Genomic DNA, 16767 nt, shown 5'->3' on the forward strand with positions numbered 1-16767 from the left:
ATTCCTCTTCATTCTATTAAAATATACTTTCTCATAAATATATAGAGAGAATATTTAAAAGTGAACAGATAAAAAGAAATAAAAAAAGAGATCTTACACATCTTACCAGGTCATTTGATTATATTGTGTTGTGTACACTCCTAGGTTCACAAAAATTATCTCAGGCGATCTGTCTATGAGAAACATCCTTTTGTCACAAATAAGATAAACCTGAAGAATTACATGTTGTCAGCAGTGCTCTGTAATGAATTAATAGAAAAGGAGGCTGTGTGTGTGTGTGGTTAGCTAAAGATTCTGCAGGTTTTGCAGTTGGATGCGGTGACTCTGGTCTCACAGCAGCAGGAACCCCATGAGGAGAAACAGAAGGGGCTTCATGAAAGATGAGATCCCCTCGACACTCAGTGATGGAGCTCCTGGATGAGAGAGTGATACGAAGACTGAGTGCAAAGATTTCTTTTATGATAACCTTTTCCCCTAATCACTTCTTACTGTGAGCGATGCAGTCTTACATTAGTGCTATTTTCTGCCAAAGTTAGAACAGTTTTGGTTATCATCTTACATAGAAGATTATGGTATTAGTTCTTCTCTTGCACTCTTCTCGAGTGTGTGGGGAAAAAAAGATAATATCATATACTTGTGAACCAATCAGAACATTATTTGACTCAGAATTCAATGATAGTTGTGGATTTGTTTGCTTATGTTGCCGTGCCGCTGTCAGTGAAATCTGATCAAATCACACTCCTTCAGCTCTGTTGAAGCAGATTAGCTGAGTTTTGACAGCTGAACTCTTCAAATCTTAAGCCTGCAATAACCCATTTTTTTGTCCAATTGGGGGCAGCAGAAACAAGCTGTGAGCACAAAATTGATAAATCATTGCATTGATGTAACAAGGTTGTTAGCAAACAGTTGAATGTTTACACATCCAGCAGATACGGGGCAGCATTAGCATTTATTTGGAGTAGTGTTTGTAGTGACCTGAAGAATGCAAGTTTAATATTCACTCTCCTTTAAGGTCTGAATTTGGTCTCGACCAACTCCTGAGGGAAATATCTGGCTCTTTAGCTGCTAAATGCTGCAGTATGTTCACCAGCTAGTCACTAACTTTATCTGTCTGCAGTTTGTTGCTGGGCAGGTAGGGTATGGTCGGTTTTTAGAGTTTTTTTTTCTGTTAAAAACAGCAGCGACCAAACCGTCCAGCTTTCATCTAATTGTGATGTGAAATGTTACTAAACATTTGGTGTTCAGAAGTACATGACATCACCTTTTCCAAAATGAACCACTTCCACTTCAAACCAGTGAGGAGAACACAGAGAAAAACAGAAAGAGTGTGATGGATGATTACTTCGCTCATAGAAAATACCTGATTGAGAAAATATGTTCCCAGGGCCTTTATTAAATAATACCGAAGCCTATTTTTGTTTTTTTGCCCTTCAACCAACCAAACCAAGTTTTCATTGACTTTAACGAGCCAGGTTTCCGCAGCAGCTGTTGAGAATCATAAAATATTTAAACACAGGAATATGAGAATTTACAGCAGTGTACATGTGTCTTCTAACCTGAATGGCCAGTTTTTGGTGTTTGCTCACGAGACCCGGTCACAGCCCTTTCAAGAGCTGCCTCTTGCTCGTCGCTCAGCGCAGTTCTCTGTTCAGTGGTTACCATGGCAGCGTTGTCAGGACCAAGGGCCTCCAGCTGAGCAACAGAGAGCACCTGGAGGGAAAAAGTAGTGAGTGGCACAGAGGCCAGAGGGCTGCAAGAAGTATTCGGACCCTTTACTTAAGTAATACGACAATGTATAAATACTCTGTTACAAGTAAATGTCCTGCATTCAAGATCTTATTTGAGTAAAAATACAGAAGTGCTATCAGAAAAATGCAATTAAACTCATAGTTTATGTCAAAAAGCTCCCAAATATGCAAATATATATACTATGATGTTTTTGTCTTACCACTGATGCATAATTACTGAATGTGACTAGCATTTTTGTTGTATTTGGTCAGTGTGGGACTGGTTTGAAGTGTTTTACTGCTGCTGCAAAACCTTCACCGACTTCTTTCCCAAAAAACCTTATTTTATAGTGCGGTAACAATACTTCAACCTGTTTTAAATTTAAATCCAGTTGTTTAAAATTGTTCTTGATTTGAGTGTATCTTGAATATATGATATAGCACACTTTATACGCGAGGGCAATTCAAAGTGCTTTACGTAATGCATTAAAAACGAAAAAAAAGAAAGAACAGAATGTAGAAAGGAACAGCATAAAAATATTAAAATGCTATTTAAAAGAATAGAAAGGTTTAGAGGCAGGTTGCACCACTAAAATTCTGAAAAAGTTGATTCTAAAATAGTTCACCGGCATTGAAAACAGGTGGAATAAACTTACTACACTTGCAGATTGTTGTTTTTTTTTTAAATAAGAAAATACAACGTAAAGGGCTCATTTTTGGACATCAATAGCTTAACAATGAATCATGTCCTAGAAAGTGATCATATGTTTTGAAAAAAAAACCCCACCAATAACAATAGTTGGCAAATTTTGGAGTATAAAGGTGCAACAATTCCCTTTGAAATGTACTGGAGTTTAAGTATAAAGTAACATAAAATATACAAGTGTCGTAGAACTGTACTTAAGAACAGTAATTGATGTAAATGTACTTAGGTATTTTCCACAGCTGGATTTCGCTCTTACCTAAAAGACAATGGAAAGAAAGAACAATGGTTAGAGAAAGTTACTTACAGCCAAGTTGTCTGGTGGTATGAGTGGGATGCAGGTGTCGCTGAGAAATGAAAAGACAGATGGGTCCAAAGAAGCCAACTCAATTGCATCAAACCCAGCTGAGGGAGACAGAAACAGGGGGTCAGTATTTTGTAAGATGCTGCTGAGCAAAGACAGAATGAAACCTAAAACTGCAGTACTTCTAAGGAATATTACAGTGGGGTTTTGTTTTCTGCAGAGAGCACAGAAACACAGGGAATGATCTCACCAATGATGTTGCCTAAGTCGGACACTTGCGCTTCAGTCCAGGTGCCGGGGTCTCCAAACGCTGACACAGCAAGACTTTTCAAATGCTGTGCAACCTCAAAGGAGCACTGAATACCATCCATTGAGCCCACAGCCTCCCTGTGACACACACAAACACACACACACACACACACACACACACACACACACACACACACACACACACATTATGTGGTTGTAACACTACCTCACTTTGAAGCTCATAACAAAATATTTGATTCTTTTTGAAAGAATTTCTCTTCTGTGCAGCTTGAGAGAAATCCCACTCTTGATTGTGAAATTAGATTTGCTACAAAACTTTTTAAGCATCCAGAATTATTTATCAGTAATACTACTATAAATAAATAAGACATCGAGACCAGAGATGAAATAATATGGGGGATAGGCATCAACAATCTTGCAGAGATAGTTAAGGTTTACTTTTTTTAAATGTCTGCTGTGCTATATGTTGAAACTGGAATAAGTATTTGGCATAACACTGTTTTTTTACTCCCTATCTTGAACTAAATTTACTAGTAGTGTCGGCGCTTTTGTGAAGCACAAGTGAGCTCTATATGTTACACAAACTTGAAAGCTTCCTTGTTGAGCTGTTCGATCTCGCTGGAGTTGAGGCCACAGATGAACTGGTTCAGTGCTACCATCTCTGCAGCTCCCAGATGCTGCGCCGTCAGGTTGTTATATTTAGCAACACCTTTCCACACCGGCTCCATCTATTGAGACAGGTCATCATGATTAGGGAACATCATGAGATGATCAGTATAATAGTCATGAGCATGTGAAGTTGTTTCTGTACTTCACCTGTGACTCATTCCAGCCACAGTGGGCAATTTCCTCCATAGCTTCGAGAGTGAAGGGGAGCCTCTCCAGGTCTGCATCAGAGAAGCACTGAGTTATGCATCCCATCTGCATCACCACACTCTCAGTCATCTGTGACACTGGGCCGAAGGCCTGCCGAAACATGTTAAACCACATTCAAACAAATCAGACTTCCTTTGAGGTGACTCATAAAATGACTGTGGTGAACGTAAAATGCGGGATTTCAACATTGATACATGCAATTACAACCTTGAAGAGTTCAAAATGCCCATCTTGAATGAGATATAACCTTGGATTTGAATATCTGGTAGTCATCAGAATTGTTTGAAATATTGGGGGTCAATAGGAGGGTCCGTTGAAATTTTAATAAAGCATGATGGTCTTGCTTTGTTAAAAAGTGAACCATAAAGTTTGGCCGTCCTGTACCTCGGTTGCTTTTTTACTGAGTATGGCCAGTTGGTCTGCATTGTAGCCAGAGATGGCCCCAAGTATTTCTACAGTAGCGAGGAAGGTGTGCTTTGACATCATGTCCAGCTGTGCAGCTGTCCAATAGACGTTGTTCATTCCCAATTCTTCAATCAACTCGACAGTGGGTGCGCCGGCACTGCCGCTGCTACTGTCAGTGCCAGTGGTGCTGCTGCCGTTACCATCACCTTTACTGTTAAGGTTAACTAAAATAGAAGGAAAGAAACACAGAGCACATGAGAAATAGAAACATGCATCACCGATTTTTTATGTGGAATCACTAACAAAGACCAAAAAAATTAACAGCACACACAACGTGTCTCTTCCTCACTTGCTCTCTTTCTACGTGCTGCATTTGATGCGATGCCGGTGGTGAGATCGAAGAATTTCTTTTTCAGGGCGTCTGAGACGTGGGACAGGCGTGACTTCAGAAAATAGAGAATGTCCTTCATCCAAGGCTAACAGAGACAGAGAGGGATAATAAACAGGAAGATATCATGAAAAATACAGGCATGAATCTCAGCAACTAGAAAAGTGCTAGACTCCCTCCTTATTTTGAGTGATTAAGGACTGATAAAATGTGGAAAAGCACAGCACAAGATATTATGAGCTGCATAACTGTCCAGGTGACATGTGAAGGAGAAGACAAAAGATACACACCTTATTGGGCAGAGCAGATGTGGCATTATCATCCAAAAGGAGGAACGGACCAAGTGCTTCCATAGTCTCAGCAGACCAATCAGATGGATCCCTGCAGAAGAAAAAAAAAGGAATCACACTCCTGCTTTCTCTGTCTTTCTCTGTAGAAACTCCAGAGGGAGAATGTCCTACCCAAAAGTCTGGTTGACCAGCTGAATTAGACCTGCCCTGTGGCCTTGAGGAATGTGCTGGCAGGAAGCCATGGCCTGGAGGCTGGAGTTGATCACATCAGGGGCCATGAGGCGCAGTTGGGAAGCCGACAGCTCACACAAGAGCTGTCCAAGCCTCGACACATCCTCAGTGGTCAGTTTGGAGAAATCTGCCCCCTGCAGATGTAAAGCAAACATCTTAGGCTGTTGTTGCATGTGTGCAGCCACTGGACTCATTATGTGATACTAACAAGTGTAGAGTGGCCGACAATTTAAAGGAAAAACATGAATAAATACATGGAGAACACAAGCAATGGAGATGATTCCATACAGGGCACGAGGGCTTGCTGAATGGCTTGATGAGTGTATTGTATGGCTTCACAGTCAACATATCTCAACCCAACTGAACACCTAAAGTAGATTTTGGGCTTAAGTGCTAGACCACACTCTGCAGCACCGTCATCAAAACCCTTAATGTATGTACGTCCTTGTGTGTACATTGGCCAGGCAGTGCAGAGCCATCTGGAGGAGCGCGGGGCGAGATGGTGCACGCAGAGGTAATGAGCTCAGGTTGGCCACTTCCATCTTGTCAAGGAAGACAGGACACACAGAGCCAGGCAAATCCTTCACCTTGGCAGGCCTGGGATATATTGTAAATGAGATAGAGAGCTGTGACATTTTATTGTGGAAAAACATGAAAACCATGTGAAAGGGAGGGTGTTCGCTTACGGCAGGTGAAGAAGTAAGAACGTAGGAATCTTATCCAGCTCCTCCCTTGTGATGGTTGTGAAATAGTCAGCTCTCGCTTTCTCCAAAGTCGTGAAAAGCTTTCGGGCAGCGCATCCTGCCTGAAAATATGGATTTGGTATTCATAGGTATACTCTACACATTTCTTATTTACAGATAACTGTGCTTGTATACTGTATGTGTGAGTGGATGTATACCTGCACTTTGGAGAGCCACTGTGGATTCTCGGTTATGGCCTGAGCCAGCTCCTGCGTGTCACTGTCAGCCACTTTGTCAATCATCTTACAGGTTACGCCCTGGAGGACTGAACGCAGCCTCCTGTTGCAGCCAATAATATTTTGAATGTAAGCATGTAAAGAAATGGCAGAAATGCACACAGTAACAAGAACATACAGATAATGGAAACAACTTACAATATGCTGTATATTATGGCTGCATTAAACATGTATTTGGTGAAGCGCATCCCGTTTTAGGGATTTTCATTTTTGTCTCAGTAGTCATTTTCTGTGTTGTTAAAAGCCCTAAAAACGATTTTCTCAACCATCTTCTTACTGCAGTATCGTCCTACATGATTACATTGTTTTCTGCCAAATTTAGAACATTTTCTGTGAGTTTTTACAGTAACAATTTAATATAAAATAATGAAATAAGTATTGAATGCAGTTTCTTTAATTTTATTCACTGTTGTGTATCTTACCTATAGTGACACTGATTTAGGGCTTGCATCTTTTTTGCCAGGTATGCTGCCTAAGGAAAAGACAACAAAGAGGGAAACACCAGTTTTTTGTAAATACAGCTCATTACATAATGAACTCAACAGCCTTAGTTAACCATTAACAGGTGTATTCATGGGAGAATCTGTAATCCAGACTGATTTATAGTGAGTGCATCAAGATCAGTAATAATTCGCATCATTAGTGTTACCTGTGGCCGACTCCACATTTTATACTCCACTTGTTCCAAAGATGTGATGTTTGCTTTTTTCAGGCTGTTTAAAGAAATGCTGTGAAGCAAAGGGACGGACAACTTCTGCACCAGCTCTGAGGGATCCACTTCCTCACGCAGCTACAGAGGAACATATAATTCTTTCTAAAATGATGTTTACAGTGTATATAAATGATATCACAGATAAAAATCCATCTGTTGTTCTTATCCATTCACCTTGCATTCTCTCAGTTATTCCCAAAAGACAGTAGTCATCAGAGTCCTATTTGTTGTTATTCAGTGAAGTTAGCCTCTATTTCCTGCTTGTCTCTCCTTACTCACCCCCTGTAGCATGGCCTTCAGCTGCCCCTTCCTCATCCGCCTGGAGATGTTCTTCAGAGCCTCTGTATCATCCAGGATCTCCCGGGCTTTGATGTGCTTCAGCACGCAGCACGGCAAACCTTCTGCAACTGACTGAAGGGCCATCAGCTCCGCACCTGACACCTCTTTACACTAAAGGAAAGCAAAATGAGATAAGTGTCAAGTGAGAAGGACATCATGTGAGAGACAAGTTGCCAACCCTGCAGGCTCACTCTCTTGTCGCCCAGCTGTTTCTTGACCAGAGTGTGCAGCTGGCTCTGTGTCCATTGGACGTTGGGTCCCAGATTTTTGAGAACCTCTTTGAGATCGCTGCCAGGGATCGCGGACAGTTGTTTTGCAGACAACAAGGTGAAACTACTGCCAAGCTCACATAGTGCTTGAGTAGCGCTGGAATTTGACATCACAGTCTTGACAAGACGCTTCTTCATCTTGAGTCAGGATAGGATAAAAAGACAAAGGGTAATCCATAGATTAGTGAGATTCATGAACTTTGTTACACTTCTGTCCTGGCTGAAAGGGGACGTGTGAAAATATGGTTAAGTATGAGCAAGTCAGTGATACCTTTGTGACTCTGGGGTCGTCGCAGTTGTCAAGCTGAGAGAGGAGTTTCTTGCTCAGGTCAGGAGTCAAGTCTGGAGCATCGTAGTAATAACAAGCCAGTGTGCCAAGCCTGAGAAGGTTCAAAGGCATTGCTGTTTTAGTGTCTGGAATAATGTTTTCTCTCTCCTATCGGTTTTCCTCCCTACAAAACCCCAAAACAGAATTGCTCTCCACAACAGTACAATGGTGTGACATTCAGGGTACACAGAGAGTATAAAACTACTGAGACAACAAAAGTATGTTTGTCTGTCCTCTTTTGCTTTGTCGGGAAATGACAAGATAAGCGTAATTCTGAAAAACCTTACTATAGTAAGGCCAGATCCTCTGCCAACAATGTTCTGATCCAAACAGTTTCGATATAGTAATATACATGCTTTCATGCATGAGTACACACTTGTCCACATGCTCCGCAAACTCCCTCTTGTCACTGAAGCACTCCTGAACTCTTTGGAGAAACTTCTTTCCCAGGCAGGGGTTCATCTTGGTCGCCCTGCTCATGGTGGATTTGAACAGGGCTGAGCGGAAAAAATCACACAGCTAGAGGCGAAAGGGAAAGGAAACAAAACAACAGAGTTACAAATCAAAATCTTGATATCTGCTACTTCCAGTTTCATTGGCTCTTTACCCTTCTTTGCACGCCCCCTCACCTTTTCTTTGGGTGAAGAGTCAATATCATCTGGTGCTAAGCGGGAGAGGTAAGGCCCCATCATGACCATCGCTTCGGAGTTCAGCCATTTCAGTGAGGGTTTGCAGCGCTCCATAAGTACTACAGAATAAACAACTGTTGTTTAATGACATGACTCTGCATGATTTGCATTAGAGAAGCTGCCTTTTGCTCCCATGGCTCACACCCTTCCTCCTAGTTCTCTTCTCTTTCATCTGGTTTGCTTTATTTCAGCTGCTTCATTCACCTTTTTCTTTTGCTTTTTCTCTGCTTATCTACTTCTTTTTTCTCTGCAGCTTCATCATCTCTCAAGTGCTTGTGCTTCCCTCCGTTTAGTCACGTCTACTTTAGAAGGGTTTTCGAAGGGTTTTCTTGACTTTTCTCTTCCACATTGTCCTCCCTGTCATTTCTGGCCTATCTTACCTCTTTTCTTTCCTTTCTTTCTTCTCTCCATTTGACATAAGAGTATGAATTTATGAGATTTTCTCATAAATAGTTAAAGTTGAATATATCGGGATGTGTGACTAGATTTTCTGTTAGAAAATGGATTTAACTAATTTCTTACTTGATCTTGAGTCAGATGGTGGCGTCATTGTACAATTGAAGTAATTCTGAGAGATCTGATTTTTCGCCCACTTTACCACCTGAGTCCTTTGATCCTCAGACATGGTATCATGCACCTCCTGCAGCATCTTCATCCTGGAACCAACGGCAGTTTTACAATTTTAAGAACAGTTGATGAGAGACAGTGGAGGAAGTAATTGCATCAAAACACACTCACATCTTTTTCATGTTTTGGCCCTCTACTTTGGTAGGAAGTTTCATACTTGAAGAAGTCATATCCTGCAGTGCAGGTTTAGCAGCCCACAGCAGTGTGTCATAGTCATCTGAGTCCATGTTGTTTTCATCCTGTGTGGTCAAAGTCATCCAGGACATTGGGGCCACAAATGCTCGCATGTAACATGCAGATGCCTCCTGTAGAGAGATCGCAAGTATGATTAGAGCAGCATTAATTCATTCACGGATTATGATCTTTTTTTGTTAAGATCTTGGCATTGGTGTACTGACAGAGGAATTCCTCATCAGCCTGATCATGTGTGGTAGATTGGTGCAATTCCACATCTTGTTTGTCTAAAAAAAAAGACAGAGAAAAAAGAGACAACTGATTGGTGTAAGTCAGTTTCAGCATTTAAACAAATATGAATAAAAGAAAATATTAAATGTTAAGATCATACTTTTACTCCTCCAAAAATCAGTGATTACCTTGTTACCCAGACTAATACATAAACAAAATGGATTACATTTTTCAATTTTTTTTTTTTTTAAATTTGATGTGAACACATCTTATAAATGTGGTTTAGGTGTATGATCATGTGTGTACGTGTGGAACGACTGATGGTGTATGTGTGCGTGTGTCTCCACACCATTTTCTCTGATTCATCCATGGGGACTCGGCTAAGAGAATCTTTGTTTGTGCCCACAGTGGCTAAATTCAGTACATCGAGAAAAGTTGAAAGGAGGGTGCTGGATGAGTCAGTGTTTCTGTCTTCCACAGGCAAATCACTAAGAGAGAAATGAGAGTGGAAACAATAGCTGGTGACTAGAGCTACTTTTAAAGATCATGTGGTGTGTTTTATTTGTTGATTGTTGTCGTTTGAATATCCAGGCAAATTCAACCAAGACCATTTGTACTCTTTCAGCAGCACTTTGCTTTATAGTCATACACGTCATTCACAGTGCAACCAAAGTCCTCAGATGGAGCTGTATGCCTTGCTCAGGGGTACCTGGACAATAATTGGTCCCTCGTCACATTTTCTCTGCTTGAAGCAAATAAATCTCTCCTAAAGAAAAAGTTCACATCATGTCAACTTCAGTCAAATGGCTTTAAAATGGATGGTTGGAAGGATCTAAGAAAAAGTCTTTGAGAAAATAAATGAGAACAACTCATTGTTTAAAGGAAACAGGGTAATACTTCAAAATTAGCCAAACACAAAACATATACACACATGGAGAATTACCTATTATTGAAAACAGTGCTCAGCAGCATCATCTTAGGCACCTGGTATCCTGCAACATAGAGACACTCCAAATTAATATGTTGCACAGGACTGGCCTGAGTAGGGGCCATGTATTGCCTCATGTTACAGAGAGCGTTCACAATGTGTGCAAACATACACTCATGCTCATATTCACACACTCAGGACTACGATTACTGTAGGCTTTGGACACTGAATTATCTCTGTCTAATGTTGGAGGATCAAAAATAGGGATCAAAATGCAAACACACTCTTCCTCTCTCTCTTTTTCCCTCTGTCTCTCTCTCACACACACAAACTCATTTCATAGAAAAGAGTCTTGAGAGTCTTCTCACCCTTATTCTGGCACTTCATCATCTGATGAAAAAAAAATGAAACATAATCAAAAAAGCTTTCAACCGACATAATATCTTAAGGACCTTATGACATTTGTAATAACTGATTAAAAAAAAAAAAAAACAATTTACAAAACCAGATTCATTGTTTGTAATACTTCATTCAAATTAAAAGCACAGAAGATGAAAAACAAACACAGTATAAGAACCAGCAACTAGTGGAACCACTTTCTCTCCTTGATGATTTTTTCCTGCCATCAGATAGTATTTTTGCAACATTTTCAGACGATTTACCCTCTCTGGCCATAAACAGCAAGATATGACTTCCAATGCAATTGCTATTAATGAATAGAATTTGATTTCTATGAGTGATTGCATCCATTTACTCATCAACCTCCTGCGTAAAGCTTTAATCTTTTCTCAATCTCAGTGAGATGAAGACAGAATATGGTGAGTGAAAAATGTAATGCAATCAGCTGTCTTTTACACAACAAAAACTGTGGCCAAGAAAGCTTTACTGTGACTGGGACTTGAAAATGCGTTTAAATAAAAAATAGTTGTTTTGCATACTATCTCCAGATGGGAATCTCCTTCAAATGACATACCAGTTTTTTGGCCATGTGCTTGAAGTCGGGTTTTCCAGGCATCATGTATGGAGGCTTAGCTGAACAGGTAGACACATAACACATAAACAACATGCATGCATTTTGCCAATTATAAGTGGACAAGATGAATATGAGATTGCATTGCTGCTTACCAAAGGCTGCATAGGCCACAATAAGTAAAAAGAAAAAAGTTCCTCCTTTTGGAGCCATGGCGAAAAGACCGTCCTGCCTGTCTGTTGAACATGGTGACACAATTGAAAGTGTGCATTGATATCAACACATAATACAAGTGAGTTTGGACATAGTCCTTCATGTTTTGCCTCTTTAAATTAAATGTCTTCATGGATTTTATTTTCCATGGCATACAAAACTAATAGGTTGTGAGGATTTTTGTTATTAGGTCTCCACTTGTTATGGAACTTGTCTCCATGTGAACCACCTCCAGTTTTCTGACATATATCCTCCTCTGAGGATTTGCGATCATACCTCCCTAGTTACCAGCCCTGTTACCCATCCTAGGGGAGAATCTGTGGACTTGGAGGATAACACGCTGTGAAAAACAGGTTTGGTAATGTACACAATGTACTGCAGAACAACATTTGTCAGCTTCTCTGCTCTTCCTCCATCACTTCGGCACAAACAGCTTTGATTTTCTCATTAATTCTCACATTTGAACGTCCTTGCAAACATTTGCTTGCTGGTATTTTGCTTTCATTCAATTTGTTTGCTTTCCATTAATTTGACTTCTCATTTAAATATGCTCAATGATCACCAGCAATGGTGTAAAGATAAGAATAATAGAATAATTATGACCTCTTTAATAACATATTGTCCCACGACTCTTGTACGGTCTCTTCAGACAAGATTTTATTCCATAATTATTTATTTGCTGGTTATATAAATCATTAACATGACATCACAAGGAACCATCACTCATGAAGAATAATTGACATAAAAAAATAACCATTAAAGCATACAAAATACACATATGGATCATACAGTGGAGTTGAAAAATCTGGGAGGGAAAGTGGTCCCAGACTTTTGGACCCCACTGTATCTGTACATGTTTTAACAATGTTATTGTTTCAACATAATTAATAAACGTATCAACACATCACGAAGACTGAGAAAGAATACAAAGAACTTACTGGTTTATGTAAATTAGTTTTACTTACAGAATCTGCGTCTGGTCCTTGGTAGATTCAAAAAAAATATTCAATTTAAAAACAGTATATAGACAAATTGAGGATGTGCGTGTTCTTCCTCTGCCTTTCTCTCACATCTAATGTGAGCTGGGTGGTTGCCTGTCCTTGAAATTAGTCAAAGCAGGTGCATGGTATTAAAACAACACTGTGTGTGTGTGTGTGTGTGTGTGTGTGAGAGAGAGAGAGAGAGAGAGAGAGAGGGAGAAAGAGACAGACAGAAGTTAGGCATTATTTGAGATATCCATTTTAATTGATGAATTCTCAAGTCAACCCTGAGATTATCTCACCATTGCTAGACAAAGGTGAGATAATCCTTTAAATGTTGTTGAAGAACTCTCATTATATGCATAACTGCAGGCTTTATTCTAGTTTTTCATAAACCCAATGTAGACTTGAAAATTTGACACAATGATACACAATGCAGAGAGACAGGCTAACAATAAATCATAAAGGAATGAGTATTGGTTGGAGGAGCAGCGGTTTATTTATTTTTGAGGTTGTAGAACAGGATGTAATGATTATTCCTCAGATCACAACATCATTTCAAATGAGGGCTGGAAGGCTGGACCCAATACAGAGTTACATTGTCCAAAGTGAGTTACTTAGCAAAAACAAAACAAACAAACAAGGGAAGATCACCACAAAGTAAAAGCTCTATTGACGGTTTCTACGGAGAAAGCTGGCAACCCTAAACAGCAGCTCTTGAATACCAAGTGGTAGTGACCACATTTGAATGATAAGGCCGTCGCAAGGTAAGATGCAGTTATTGTAATGTCTGATAGATGATAAATGTGACAAAGGCACTAAGGAGATCACTTCTCTCTAGAAATGCAAAGTCTGTAAATTTTCTCAAAAAGAATTAAGGGTGTCATTAATAAAATTTTCACTACTTCTAATGTGTGACTCTAAAAACGTATGTTTTATTCATTTGTTTAATCCTTTGTTTTTGCAATTTATTATTTTATCTTTCATACAAATGTGTGTCCAATGTTTCGATGGAACAAAACATTTATATGTTTATAAAAACAGAAAAAATATCTCCTAGAAGGAAAGATTTTAAGAGAACACCGGACCATGTTTATAGTTTTATCATTATATAAGTGAGTGATGTAAATATTATAACTGGACTGGTGTCAAGCTCTCTGGCCTTTCACAAGCTGTGTTCTAAATAATCCATATAGTTGAGTGGACACAGATGAATGCAGATTACGGTATGTGAACTCAGCTTTGGCACAAGGAGCCACAATCAACTCTTCAGTATGTCCCTACATAATCATGTGGGTGATGTGACAAACAGTGTGTAATACCCACAGGACATCCTCTTCATTAACCTTAAATCACACTCATTAGGAATAGCCGTCACCATCTTCCCAGTTAACTGGCTTCCTGCATATGTATGATAGCATTCTGACAATGAAGCTATCAGCTGACCAGTTTTGTGGACAGACACAAACTTATTAGCCTCTTAGCTGTTACTAAATTTGGGTCCATATATGTGCTCTTCTGTGCAAAGACACAAAGGAGAGGCTTGCAGTGCCATGACTGTTGGGTGTGTTTCACTCCATGACACTGTTTCCTTCCATTTTGGAGCCAATAGTTGCATGAAGGTTTGGGTTGGTGAAGTGATCTGAAAAAGACCACAGACACCGGTTAGTGAGTGAGGTTATGCTTGTGTGTGTGTGTGTGTGTGTGTGTGTGTGTGTGTGTGTGTGTGTCGCCAGTGTTGTTCATATGTATCCCCATTAGTTATTATCTCGGTGTCAACTACTCTTCCTGGGGTCCATTTAAAGGATGGACATGTGACATACAAAACATCAAAATGAAGAAATTGGCCACATACAGTGTGCGTGTGTGTGTTTGTGCGCACAACACACCTGCAGCAAACTCACGGATGTCAGCAGGCCTCTTAAGAAGCACATCTCTGCGAGGGGAGGACAGTTTGTGAATAAATACACGTTGTCAGATTTTATTAAATTAAGCATGGGATTCTTGTAAATAACATTGTGTGTTTTAAGGATGGTTGGCTCCACCCAACACAGAAAGTATTCTCAAACCATTTCATGGTTTGGATCACAAAAACATGCCAATTCTGATCTTTTATTATCCTTAAAAATGAACAAATAAAAGTAAGACAGAGCGAGGGTTGCCAGCCAGACATAGAACTGAATTTAATCCAAAAACAGGCAGTGTTATGTCACATCTACACACTTGAATAGTTTCCCTGAAGAGATTTGCATGTCAGTCTGAGCCTAAGTCTCTTTTTAAACATATTCGCTCAAACCTTTGTTTGATTATGCTTTTTTAACGCATGTAATTGTTCTCACATTGTGTTACTTTGTACTTGAAATGTTGCTATTTTGCATTTAACATACCTTAATGTTTATTTGAAAATGGAAAAGCCCTTCTGACACATATGTAAACAAGCTACACTGACACTACTCCTAATTCACTTTCTTAAGTGGCCTATAATGTTAGATTTTCTAGTTTCACAGAAGTGCTCATTACCTATTATTACACACAACTGGCTGGGAAAAGGAGGCCTCTACACTGTGGCTAGTATTACAGTAAGAGGGGGAAAAAAAGTGAAGTGGACCCACTTATAAACGTGTTTATAAAGGTTGGTCTCGTCGTTTGTATTCAGTGGGATTTGTTTGAGCTTTCGCTGTATGAGCACCTCCTCCCCCTGCTTCTCTACGACACCGGGAGCAAGTAGGATTTCTTTTTGTCTCAGTCTGACATAATAAAAGTTCATCAGCGAGATTAGCTTTTCAGGACTAAAGAAGGCGAGCTAGCCAACCTTAGAAAGTCGCCTATCAATACGTCCACTTCTGGATGCGACCTCAAATACCTCTCGTTGTCGATCCTCGTCTTTATCTGGAATCGAAAGGGAAACGTATTTCATCAACTAGGGTCGCAAATAAACGACGTACAAATAAAGCTGCAGTCGGCCGCATTAAGGTCAGATAAATAGAGCAGACTGGCTGTTTAGCTCTGTAAACTATACCCGCTGTTAAGTTACCTTGAACTGTCGCAGTTTCTCCTGCTGCTCAGGGCTTAAAGCAACGACGTCCAGTTTCGCCAAGCCGCCTTTCTCAGCCATCATTTCTCTACAGACGTTGGTCTAATTATCTTTGTGTATATATTTCTCTACGGCAGGTCAACGTTAGGGGCCATATTAAGCACAACAACGGTCACCTGTTACTGACACAGTCGCTACGCTTGGCAACAACTGTTTCTATAGAAACCAGCTCTGGCAATTAAGAGCTGTATCCGCAAGGGGGCAGCACGTCCCAAGATAAGAAGAAACACCGCTAAAACATCAACAGCAACTACTACTACTGCTACTGATACTACTACCCTTTCGTTTGAGAATACAGTTAATCCACGTTTCATATAGTTTCACATATGCATAGTAGTAAAAACAGCAGTGTTATGTCATCCTAAAGCCTAATAAGAAACTTACAACCTTCTCAAAAGTCCAGCTTTTCGGACGGTTCTATCATATTGCAAGAATAGTAAACCACCATGGTGGCTGAAGTACAGTTTGATCACTGACTGAGTTCGTCAACTTTTCTATTTATCACACACATCACATTCCATATATGACCATACTGATCCCATCTGATAAGGTTTTCCCTGGTGAAGCCCTTTCTGGAGTCCGGAGGCCTGGGGAACGGTTTAGATTTAGCTATACTGTCGCTGAAAATAAAAAATGCAGGAAAATCCATGGCCAATGCTTTTGACAGCAACTTTTGCCGCATCTTTTTCGAACCTTGTAGAGAATATGTGGAAACTGAGAAGGCAGGATGTGAGTGATATATTTGATAAACCTTAGTAAAATTATATTCAAGCAGACCATGAGGTAGGGGCAGGCCCATACAGTAATTATCGGCACACACATGTAACAGTAGTTAAATGCTGCTCTTAAGACATTTACAACAACAAAAAAGTATTTTCAGAGGTATTTTAGGCATGAGATAGAGTTAGAGAGATAAAGAAAGAGATTTTACATGCTGTTCCTAAGTTCTCTTCCAAAAGAACCTCATAGAAGATCCATGAAAATTTTAAGTCCTTTATCCTTTTTACATCTGTGAAAAACACCAATCCAACGATAAAAAG

The 16767-nt window shown here is 39.9% G+C and overlaps 2 protein-coding genes across 3 annotated transcripts; both read right to left on the minus strand.

The window, feature by feature from the left end:
- Window positions 1-330: 330 nt before the first annotated feature.
- On the minus strand, window positions 331-11653 carry otoa (otoancorin). Its single transcript, XM_040117394.1, has 25 exons — window positions 11596-11653; window positions 11444-11502; window positions 9536-9598; window positions 9249-9442; window positions 9033-9166; window positions 8451-8569; window positions 8198-8340; window positions 7765-7873; window positions 7403-7631; window positions 7165-7328; window positions 6823-6963; window positions 6596-6645; window positions 6096-6216; window positions 5881-5999; window positions 5650-5791; window positions 5135-5328; window positions 4964-5054; window positions 4635-4761; window positions 4265-4509; window positions 3821-3970; window positions 3590-3732; window positions 2985-3121; window positions 2738-2835; window positions 1557-1710; window positions 331-413 (listed from the first exon to the last, which is right to left on the minus strand). Exons 1-25 carry the CDS (start codon window positions 11651-11653, stop codon window positions 331-333), a joined length of 3267 nt encoding a protein of 1088 aa, XP_039973328.1.
- Window positions 11638-16750, minus strand: LOC120784551 (RIIa domain-containing protein 1). 2 transcript variants are annotated; one of them, XR_005706461.1, is made up of 5 exons: window positions 15668-16750; window positions 15446-15522; window positions 14523-14569; window positions 12619-14275; window positions 11638-11676 (listed from the first exon to the last, which is right to left on the minus strand). XR_005706461.1 is itself a non-coding variant. In XM_040118436.1 (4 exons), the coding sequence occupies exons 1-4, from the start codon at window positions 15749-15751 to the stop codon at window positions 14205-14207; spliced, it is 279 nt and encodes a 92-aa protein (XP_039974370.1). In that variant the 5' UTR covers window positions 15752-16750; the 3' UTR covers window positions 12320-14204. The 2 variants fall into 2 exon arrangements, 1 of the variants encoding a protein (XP_039974370.1); XM_040118436.1 differs by lacking the exon at window positions 11638-11676 and having other exon boundaries at window positions 12320-14275.
- Between the last annotated feature and the right edge of the window lie 17 nt (window positions 16751-16767).

This window comes from Xiphias gladius, chromosome 22 (assembly GCF_016859285.1).
Source record: "Xiphias gladius isolate SHS-SW01 ecotype Sanya breed wild chromosome 22, ASM1685928v1, whole genome shotgun sequence".
NCBI lineage: Eukaryota > Metazoa > Chordata > Actinopteri > Istiophoriformes > Xiphiidae > Xiphias > Xiphias gladius.

Bases quoted from the DNA above. Each gene is read 5' to 3' on its own strand.
- otoa (XM_040117394.1), bottom strand. From the start codon at position 11,653: ATGGCTCCAAAAGGAGGAACTTTTTTCTTTTTACTTATTGTGGCCTAT. The intron at 9,599-11,443 runs GTATGTCATTTG...CTTTTTTTTTAG, and splicing joins AGCACATGGCCAAAAAACTG to ACAAACAAGATGTGGAATTG. The intron at 6,217-6,595 runs GTAAGATACACA...TGGCTGCAACAG, and splicing joins CTAAATCAGTGTCACTATAG to GAGGCTGCGTTCAGTCCTCC.
- LOC120784551 (XM_040118436.1), bottom strand. From the start codon at position 15,751: ATGATGGCTGAGAAAGGCGGCTTGGCGAAACTGGACGTCGTTGCTTTA. The intron at 15,523-15,667 runs GTAACTTAACAG...TTTCGATTCCAG, and splicing joins AGAAACTGCGACAGTTCAAG to ATAAAGACGAGGATCGACAA. The intron at 14,570-15,445 runs GTTGGCTAGCTC...CTCCCCTCGCAG, and splicing joins TTGATAGGCGACTTTCTAAG to AGATGTGCTTCTTAAGAGGC.